The 11,539-nt window shown below is 37.1% G+C and overlaps 1 protein-coding gene across 1 annotated transcript in view; it reads left to right on the top strand.

Annotated features, from left to right (window-relative positions):
* The window catches only part of LOC110029788 (MRN complex-interacting protein), a 32,038-nt gene that overhangs the window by 1,313 nt on the left and 19,186 nt on the right, over positions 1 to 11,539 (top strand). The window contains exons 3-4 of the mRNA XM_020732221.1: positions 6,438 to 6,545; positions 6,631 to 6,797. Of these exons, the coding sequence (XP_020587880.1) occupies positions 6,438 to 6,545; positions 6,631 to 6,797 (275 nt within the window). The remainder of the gene's footprint in view (positions 1 to 6,437; positions 6,546 to 6,630; positions 6,798 to 11,539) is intronic.

Here is an 11,539-nt window from a genome sequence, read left to right as displayed (position 1 = left end):
CCTCCCACCACTCGCTGCCCACTCCACTCCGCCCATCTAACCTCTCGCCATAGCCCCAGTCACCGTTGCTCATCGCCATCGCCGATTGCTGCCTCCATCGTTGACTGCTTGCTGCTGTTGTCGCTGCAGGCTGCCCGCCACCCACAGTTGCTGTCACAGGTAGATGTCGTCAGCAACCTACCGCCGTAGCCACCTTAGCTGTTGCTCATGCATGTTGCTTACCAGCCCAATGCTGCCAACTACCTACCGGCTCCCTGCTGGTGCCAAACAAAAAGTAATATTTAAAATATATTATTTTCAATCCACTTCAGTCCAAACAAACAATTATAAAGTCCCACGTTTATTTACAGTGAATCAAACAATTCGAAATTATCTCAAATACATTATAATTATAGTACTTTGTAAACTTTTTACATTGCATTTCATTTTCAGCAAAAACCAAACAACCCCTTAGTGATGCAGTCAACCACTTGCTCTCCAGTGACTACACGTCTTAGTCCCGATAGCCATTATTCAGCTTTTCCTTGATGAAAAATCTGTCAATTTTGGTTCTGTCATGTTGCACCAGATTGTTGGCTTTGTTGATTGTTGACTTGTTGCATCAAAACTTTATTTAAGTACCTTGATCCATCTTGAGCTCGACCAACAAGGCTCTCAGCCACATCATCTCAGCAACTCCCTTATTAACTCCTAAGGCCATGACCCTATACTCTACTTCTGTTGCTGACCTCGTTACTATAGGCAATTTCTTGCTCTTCCAAGAGATCAAGTTGCTCCTTACGAACATGCAATATCCTGAGGTTGATCTTCTGTCATTAGCATAACTTGCCTAGTCAACATCATAAAAGCCCTCAATGTCTACATACCCATACTTCATGAAGATCAACCTCTTTTCTGATGCACTTTTCAGGTACCACAAAATCTGATACATTGCATCCATATGATAATTCTTTGGATCATGCACCGTACTCATTGCAAAAGTGATGTATGTTCGAGTGTGACACAAATAGATTAGACGACCCACTAATCAGTGGTACATCTCACGATCAATTGATTCTTTTGCATTTGCACTTAGCTTGACATTCTGGTCAATTGAAGAGACTGCAGATTTGCGTCCCAGTATGTCTTTTCCTGTGATGAGATCCAGTACACATTTTCTCTGGAACCCGACCATCCTCTCAAGTCGATGATCTACTTCAATCTCAAGAAAGTATCTGAGATGTCCAAGATCCTTCACCTCAAATTCATTGTCCATTCTTACCTTTAGTTAAACAATTTATTTCCATCATCGCCAGTGACAATGATGTTATCAACATATACAACAGGTATAGTGGTGTGAACTTCATGTTGTCGAAAGAACACCGTATTGTCTGTATTGATTTGTTGATATCTTATGCCCACCATAGCCTTTTAAACTTGTCAAATTAGGCTTGAAACTGCATCAAGCCATATAGTGACTCCCTAAGCATACGCACCTTGCTCGCTCTCTGGACTGTATCAAATTCTGGTGATATCTCCATATATACCCCCTATAGTTACTCATCATGAAGAAATGCATTCTTCAAATCAAATTTGTGTAACCTCCATCCACCATTCACTGCCTAAGAAACCAGTGTCCTTACCGTGCTCATTTTTGTTATTGGTGCAAAGATTTCATTATCATTAATATCATATGTCTGACTGTACCCTTTCATCACCATTCATGTTTTATACCGCTCCATCTTCCCTTTTAGAGTTTGCTGCACCGTGAAGATTCACTTGCACTCAACTGTCTTTTTCCCTGTTGGTAGTGGCACTATCTCCTATGTTCAGTTTTTATCGAGTGCTCTAAGCTCTTCATGAGTATCTGCTTTCTACATGTGGTCCTCCTTAGCAAACTGCCAACACTTGGGTACAGAGACAATGTCCAAAGATGCAATAGATGCTCCTTAAAAATGCGATATGTTATAATATGAAATAAAGTTGCAATATCATTTTTCTACTCAAAACGATCAGGAGGATGTCTCACATTGCTGACAGTGGTCTTCTTTAAAGTTGGAGGGTAAGGACAAGGAGGAGGAATCATATTACCTGGGAGTTCTGAGTTTGAGGTGGATAGTGTAGGTATCTCAAGAGTTAGGGAAGATTGGGACAAGGGACTAGCTAACACAAGTGACACTGCAGACATTGTCCCCTTATTTTGCTTCATTCTCCATGTACACTCTTAGAATTCCACAACCTCTGGGTTCACTCTTTTCATTTTTTCAATTCCTCAATTGATTCATCCCACATCACAGGACAAGGTGTTGTCACGTGTACCACTCTCTCACCATTGCTACTCACCCCCTGCCTCATATTTTCAATATCTGGAGAGTCACTGAAGGGCGAGGTCACTTTCTGGGTGTAGTATGGCTCAAATTCCCTAAATGACACATTTATGCTCACAAACAGTATATTCTCTACCAGGCTCTAACCTACATTCCCCTTTTGGATAACAGAACTTACGAACACACGTTTCACAGCTATTGGATCTAACTTCCTACTGATATTCTGTTATCTTTCACAAAACATACACATCCAAACATTTCAATTGGAGGATTATGTTATTATCTGCTTTCAACATCTGACATTGAAACTTCTAATCTAACACTCTCGAGAGCATCCTGTTGATCAATTGAACAGTTATTAAAATTACTTGCTCTCATAAGTGCTTTGGGACATTTATTACAATCATCATGCTTCAGTCTTCCATTAGAAGATGTCTATTATTTTTCTCTACTACTCCATTTCATGTTTGTGTGTATGGACATATGATTTGATGTTGTTTTCCTTGAGCTGACAAGTATTCCCCTAATGTTTTGTTGGTGTACTCTGTTCCATTATCAGATCTCAATGCCTTCACCACTGCACCATATTGAGTCTAAATTGCCTTATAGAAGTCTTTAAAGTAAATAAACTATCACCCTTATTTTTTATTAAATATACCAAGTAACACGAGAAAAATAATTAATAAATGTCACAAACTATCGATAACCATTTATAGAAATTATAGAACAAGATCCTCAAACATCATAATTTATCAAGCATAACAGAACTCTTATTTCCAGAGCTGATATAAGAGCTTCAAACTTACAAACATCACAAATAGACTTTTATTTATTTGTCTTTTCATATGATACAACCGACTCAGTAAACTAAAATAAGTGTCTCATGTATCTGTGATGTAGCAACAACACATCCTCCCCACTCCTATCATATTCTCCTACTTCAACACTCTCTACCATGAATGTCAAAGCTAAGGCAGTCCCCTCCTGGTCCAAGTACGAGAATTCACTATGCCACTTTCTAGTCCTAAGTGTCCGGTCCATCCCTTTTTTCTTGGATGATTACCTCAGCAATATCAAAAGAAATAATACATTTTAGTTGGAGCGTAATGACATTTTAGTTGAGGAATTTAATACGTACACCTAAAAATGACATGCACGGATCTCAGGGCAACCCGATGGACCCGATCAAATGCTAATGTTCGACCGGAGAACTCAAGGCCGGCCGACCGTCTTAAGGTCGACCAACCAAAAACCCTATAGGTCGATTGAAAGTAGATAATCATGTATGACAGAAAATATGAAGACATGTAGTTCTCCAGTCTACCAGCCGGAACCCATCCTTCCAACCGACCGACCATCTTGGTCGTCCATCAGCAAGGAGTCGGCTGACCACATATGGAGGACAACCGTCCTTCAAGTAACCGGCCGACCATCCTTGACCGACCACCCAGATTCAACCATCTGCTGTATTCAAACCCAAACGACTTCCTAAAGCAAGGGACGCCCGTCATCTAGGTAAAATAACTGATCGACACCTTCTTGGTTGATCCGGAAGGATCCGCCATTTGAAGAATCCGGAGACATCAAAAGATGCCTAAATCAATTACGAATATGAAAAGACGCCATTTGAAGAATCTGGAGACATCAAAAGATGCCTAAATCTGGAGAGACATCAAAATATCTTGTAACCCCCTCATAAAAGCAGGGGTAAAGATGTAATTTTCTTCTTGATAGCTCTCTATTTTTCATAAATATGGAGTCCAATACATTTAAGGGGCTTTATGGCTCTTTAATCTTGACCCATACTCTAGAGGGAGCTTCCCTCTTTCTTATCTCTGTAATCTCTCTTTTTATATAAAAAATGAGTCACGGGGCCCTCAAATACCCCAGCTCGGCCCTACGTAGCAAGTCTGTGTGTGCTCAAAACCTACTTATGAGCTTAAATAGGGTTTTACAATATTTTACTAATAAACCCCTAGACTTCTTTAATATTCTCACTTTTACTAGTGGGACACTCAATTAGGTCCAATTCACAACAAAATTGAATTTTGCTGTCTTTCTATTAGATTCTATATAAAGGAATAATGTGGGAAAATTATTAAACAATTGTCTGAATATTTAATTGAATAATTCATTGCTTTCATTTTTCCAATGGTGAGTGATAAATCACTAAAAATATGTCTCGAACCTGCAATCTTAAAGATACAACCATCAATAATCAGTTTACCTCTGGTCTTCTGACATCCCTAACCTATTTTTCTCCTCATTTAATTTCAAAAGAAAGCAAAGAGAATAATTCAAAAAACTAAAATTTTTATTATACTTACATTAGCCTCTGGCTTATAAAACAACGAAATTAAATTGCCAGCAATCTTGTAGAGCCATTGTATTAGGAGGAACGTTATTTTGAAGGGGGACTTACATGCATACCACCCAAAATTACATATTTTACTCACATAACACCTCAAACTTTAATATAACAAAACTACCACCTTGAATTTTTCTGTTCATGAAATGTAACACTCCCTACTTCGCCGTTTCCACAACCGTGACACACACTTCTCAAGTTTCTTCCCTGTCCGTGGGAGCCTATTAACAAGTTAGGCTTGGTTTGGTTCAGGTTTTACTTAGATTTATGGTGAATTGAATTGCGTTGTCTTCCTATAAGATTATATAGAGAGGCATAATGTGGAAACATTTTTTAATAAGTAAATGAACGTTTAATTTAATACTTAATTGCTAACATTATTCCCATGGTGAGTGATAAACCACTTAAAACATGTCTCAAACCCGCAAACTTGAAGATACAGCTATCTTTAATCAATTTGCCACAGGTCTTTTGACATTCATTACCTATTTTTCTCCTCATTTTAGTAATTCAGAAAACTAAATTTTTTTTATACTTGCATTAGCCTCTGGCTTATAAAACAACGAAATTAAATTACCAGCAATCTTGTGGAGGGGGATTTGCATATATGTCACCCAAAACTACATAGTTTACTAGCATAACAGCTCAAACTTAATATAACAAAACTACCAACCTGAACTTCTCTGTTCATGAAATATAGCACTCTGTAAATCTCCCGCTCGCTTCTCCATCTCCACGGAGAAAATATTATATCCGATGACCGCACGTCCGGATGGGCTGCACTGTGATCCAACATGGCCACATCTGAACCGTTGTCCGGAGGTACAGTCAGCCGCACCTAATATTTTTTCGTCTCCACGACCATCAGACACTTCTCTAGTTTCTTCTCTGTTTTCCATCTTTTCCAACCAAATCCATGGAGCTCTCTCCCCGCTTCCTCTTTCACAAATCTAATTCTTTCGTTCTGAGAACAATCTTTTTTTGTTTTCTTCGTTGCAACTACTTGGCAACAATGTCTTTATGTGGAAGCCTATCGCTCTCCCTCCGGATGGCACACTTGGCATCCCTTTTTTTCTTGGTTCTTTCGATTAGTGTGCAACTGGTTAGTGTGTCTTGGTTTTCTTCCACTACTAAACTCTGTAATTTTCATTCGCATTTCTTTTTTTCCTTTCTATTCCACTATAAATCTTTTCTTAGGAGGTGTTTGGTAAGAGAATTTTAATAGGATTTAGGTATTCATTTAACTTAAATCTAGCAAAACACCGGCAATGGATTGTATAAATTTATGGGTAAATTAAATCTTATTGTTTTGTGCTCCCTTTATTTAATAACATAAATCCGGATTTATTAGATCCAACTATTAGTTGGATTTAACGGATTTATAGAGACATATCATACAATTCTTACATATTTATCTATCAAACACCTAAACCTTCCTATTTACGCCCATATCACTTAAATCCTCAACTCATATTAAAAATGCCACCATCACATTCTTTATAAAAGTGATACACTTTTTCATGTATAGATTTATGACAGTAAGGCACTATAAATGTAAATATCAAACTTTGGGTGTTACATATGTTATACAAAAGAACTGTATGGATTTATGGAACTAAAATGTTATAAATGTAAATATCAAACTTTGGGTGTTACATAAATAAATACATAAGAACTGTCTGGAATTTATGTAAAGTTGTCCTTTTTTCTTTTGGCATTTTTGCTCTGAACAAGAAATCCTAATTTTCGCAATGTCACTGCAGACCTCCCTACAAAGGATCTAGATCACTTTTCAAAGAGGCAGCTGAGAAAGAAGATGAAAAAGATGCCATCAAAGAATTTCTCAAGGAGCTACGATGTTAAATACAAAGGCATGTGATGATTTCTTTTCCAAGAAAAAAAAAGTGTGGCTGAATAATACAAATCTGTTTATTTTGATTGGGAAAATGTTTATAGGCATCTCGCAAAAGAGCAAGGGAGAGTGTGTTGTTGCTGTTGGGAAGGGGACATCGAGCAAATGGAGCGAGTACCTGGACAAAGAAAAAGAGGAGTTTGACGAACCATTTCAAAAATATTCGATCAACCAACATTTTCTAAGGGATTGTAGCAAAGTGGAGGAGGAGGTACATCCAGATTTCATTTGATGCTTTTGGTTATGTTTGTTTCGTTATTTGGTGATCATATAAATTCATGCATGCAATTTATGTCCTTGTTTTAGTTTGAACATTTAGATTGTGGGATATGTTACATTTCACCATTGCCAATACATTTATAGCCAAAATTTCTAAGAGAAATTATCGGAGGTCAGTTGTTTACAGGGGATGCAGAACTAAGAAAAGGAGAACGTCAGTTTAGTTTTTGGCTAATGAATGTCATTTAGACAACATCTTACATGTGAGGTATTCTTATATGGTGTTTGGTAACATAATAGATTTAATGTATATTCAGGCTAACATAAAAATAAATAAATAAATAAATCCAACCGTCTCTTAAATTGAATTTTTTCGCATTTTTTCTTCCCACTTTTCGTTTCTTTTAGGACATAAATCCGGACTTAGTAAATCCGACTGTGAGATGCATTTAAGATTTTTTTCTTGCTGCCACTCGCTAGCTCATCTTCGTTGTAGAAACTATCTGATTTAAAGACCATCCGATTTATTGAATATGATAAATTCTATTTAACGTAAATTCAGGTTACAACCAAACACTGTCGAGGATTTTTTATTTTTTATTTAATAAATATGGCTAATTGTTGAAGTAAAATTTGGGATGGAGCTAGTGATTACCCTCATCTCTCGTTTTATAAATCCTTTCTCTCCTCTTTATCAATCCATAATTTCTTTCTCAATATCCTTTAAATTTTTAATTACTTGTGCGCTCATACTCCTCATTCAAACATTTTTTTATATGTTTAACAAAGATCGAGTTTGCCGTCTTACACTATGGTTGTGATTATGGTACTGATTTTTCATGGTTATTAAGTTGGGATGCCTAATAAGATTGCAGCCTTCATTTTCATAGTTCATGTACACTATTTATTTGCTAGATAAATTTCTCAATATTTATCATTTAATTTGAATGAATGTTAAAAAAAATGTAATCATTATTAGGGTCAAATATTTAGTTATTATATTTCTCTTCAAAATAATTACTTCCAAGAGTTGATATTTAGACTTGATATGGAGAATCTCAAGCATTATATCATAGCATACATGTGCACATTTGATAATATTAGTCGATCATAAATTGTTTATGATAGAGTTTATGTGTTACTACATATCTTAATTATTCGTCAACAACTTTGTTTCAAGCCCCAGAAAATCACATATAGATGAGAAATATAAATATTTTTTATATGAGAGCATGAAATGTGTGACGAAAGGACATCGAGTCCTTGTTTATAAGTTAAGAAGAATTACATTGCTCATTTTTAAGGTTTATAAAGGTTTTGTTTTGCTCTACATTATTTTGACGATAGAATACATGCAAATACCTTGCATCATGCTTACGGATTTGTTGTGCATTTGAGTTGTGTATGGCTAGATAGAGACTCTTCCATATTTTTAGTATAGAAGGTATATTTCTGTTTAGTAAGTATAGTGGTATTTTGCTAACCATCTTCAAAAAATATACCAAAATAATATATTCTCCCTTAATTTTTTTTAAATTATCAAATTAGAAAGCGATGTGTTTGGTCATCATTCTATACAACATTGCATGCACTGATCAAATTGATTTAGATGATATGAAATTTATACATAATATTTAATATACTTCTTAAATTGATTTGTGGTTGTCAAGAAAGTCTTTCATGGGCTAGACATCAATATTATTTAAGATCATTGAAAAATGTTGGGAGAAATTACTCCGAAAGAATCTCCTTCTAATTTCACAGTGTAACATGATCACACGATTTGAGAAAAGGTGCATAATAAATTTAAGCACAGAAACAAAATCAAAACAACCAGAAAAACACACGAAAATTTATGTGGAAAAACCCAAGAGTCGGAAAAAATCACAGAGCCGCACCACCACAAATTCACTATAAAAATTAGATGGTTTTACAAAAGAGTCATACATGTTTCTTCTCTACACTCATATGAAGCAACTTGCAGGACACTCCACAATCTTCTTTTTTCGATCCAACGCGAAAAAACACATGTCTAGATCCCAAAAATCTTTCTCTCCAACTCATTTCTCCTTCATCAGAAACTTGTTGAAGGACACTAAAGGAAGACGTACACCCACCCATCATTACACTGCTCAAAATTGGGTTTAAAACTCAAAAAGCGTAGTAACTGCACTAGGAACTTAGGCGTTTAGATTTAGCGCCTAAGCGCCAAGCTCTAGGGATCGCGCCCAGCAAACCAGGCGCTTGAGCGTCGACACCTTTGTTTGCGCCAAAAGTATGGCCACTTGAGTGCCCAAAGGGCACGCAAAGGCTCCCCCCTCTCTGTCAGCACCCAATGATGGATACTTATGTGCCCAAACGGCTCATAGGCGACGGGATCTTGGGGGTTTTTTTGGCTCCATATTCACAATAATCTCCTACATGGAGACAATTGTACCCAACATCAGTCCTCTGTATTTGTACCTCAATCTGAATCACCTTCATATTCAAGTATCGTGGTGTGGCTTACCCTCGGTCTCAACATTCAAGAGACCCAACTGAAGCGAAGCACAACTTCGTTTCTCAACAGTTACCACCTTCGTCAACATATTTGTAGGATTATGAGTTGTGTATCTTCTTCAGGAATAACCGCCCATCTTTAAGAAGAGAGCGAATGTAATAAATACCTCAGTTGAATGTGTTTCTTTCTTTGCATGAAAAACAACTTTCTTAGCAAGATGAATCACACTCATACTTTCAATGTAGAGTCGTCCAATCCCCCACTCCTTGCCCAATTCTGTCATGAAAATCTGTAGGCAAATCATCTCGTTGTTGGCATCACTAATAACAATATATTAGGCCTCTGTAGTTGAAAGTACAACAATCTTCTGCAATCTAGAAGCCCAACTCATCGTTGTATTCTTTAATGTGAAGATATATCCCATTGTACTTCTCTTACTGTCCACATCTTCTACCAGATATGAATCTACGAATCCCTCTAGACTGATCATTACACCTCCATATCAAAGTGCTTTGTTGACTGCTCCCTTCAAATGCTTGAGAATCCACTTTACCGCCTCCCAATGATGTCTGCCTGGATTGCCCATATACTTGCAGACCGCTCCCACTGCATATGCAATATATGGTTTGTACAAATCATCGCATACATCAAACCTCTAGCTGGTGAAACATACAGACTTTTTTCTATTTGTACTTGCTCTGCTTCAGAGTTTGGCGATAACTCCTTAGATAGTTTAAAGTGATTACTTAAGGGGATGGTTTCGCCTCAGTCATGTTGAAACTCATGTTGAATCTCGTTAGAATCTTTTCAACATACTTTGTCTAAGACAACTTCAGTGTTCCTGCACTTCTGTCCCTGTTTATTCTCATCCTGAGAATCTTTCTAGTTGGGTCTAAATCCTTCATATAGAACTCACTTGATAACTGATTCTTCAAGTCATTAATTTTCTTCATATTTAGCCCTACAATCAACATGTCATCTACATACATTAACAGTTACCGAAGTATTTGATGAATCAACAGTGGTCTGTCTGGCAATTCAATACTCATTATCTGACATGAACTTGTCAAACCTCTTATACCACTATCTTGGAGCATACTTCAAGCCATAGAGACTCTTCTTCAATTTGCAGACCAAACCTTCTTTACTTGGAACCTTGTAACCCTGTGGCTAAACTATGTATAGCTCCTCTTCCAAATCTTCACGTAAGAAAGCTGATGTGTGTTCGGACACCGATGTATGAGGACATACAACTTTGTAGTGGACGACTCTAAGTAAAACTGCTCGTTCAGTATACACGATCATACAAATTTAAGAATCACATAAATACATAAATTTTCGAGCTTCTAAATTTTGAGAAAATCTTACCAGTCTCTGGTAGTGCTCTGTGTAGGGGATCGAATCTCAAATGTGGAGTGCAACCCCTCTAGCTCCCTTCATTGTCCAATTCTGATGGTTTCTTTGTCTTTTTCTCTGGTATTTTGGAAAGGACCAGGCTCTGTTCAAATCAGCCCAGACATACTCGCCAACCTCAAACTCCCAAAATCACATATCCTAAGTTGTAATCAGATTCTATTTCCATAAGAGAAATGACTAATCGTAACTGCTCTGGATGATCTCTGTGATACGTGTCACGGGCAGCATGAAAGGGAAGAAATTAAAATTGAAATATATGTTACAATAAAAAACAAGCTGAAAATTGAAATTACTCTAATGTGTCTCCCTTTGACACAATATATACTCTGTTGGAAGATTCAACCATCTGAGGTGCAAGAGTTGAGGAACCCAGCTCATCACAGGAGGAATCTGGATGGATAACCGGTGTAGGTGTGGGAGGTGGTGTCTCTTAGGGAGCTGGTGTGGGAGGAGGGGTAGTGGGAGGAGTGATCATAGTGGTTGTAGGATTGTCACACCTCTCAGCACTAGTAACGACCTTTTTCAGCCTCTGATATGTATTCCCTAAAGTCCCCTGAATGCGAGGTCTCTCAGGGGACTGAGCCCTGTCGTCTGTAACAAGAAAAAAAATTATTAGAATTAGTAAGCATGATTAGCATGTAATATAAGACCAAAAAGTAAGAGCAAAGCAATGCAGAATGCCGACACGAAACATGTTGTGACTACATATAAAATCAACAAAGGTAAAAGCAAGAAGGTGCATAAAATAATCATCTAAGTATACATATCATTTTTTAGTTTGTTTCATTGGATGAGTCAATTGATGAAAAGCTTAAAAT

The sequence above is a fragment of the Phalaenopsis equestris genome, unplaced genomic scaffold (assembly GCF_001263595.1).
Source record: "Phalaenopsis equestris unplaced genomic scaffold, ASM126359v1 Scaffold000604, whole genome shotgun sequence".
Taxonomy (NCBI): Eukaryota; Viridiplantae; Streptophyta; class Magnoliopsida; order Asparagales; family Orchidaceae; genus Phalaenopsis; species Phalaenopsis equestris.
This window is presented reverse-complemented; position numbering and strand designations above follow the sequence as displayed.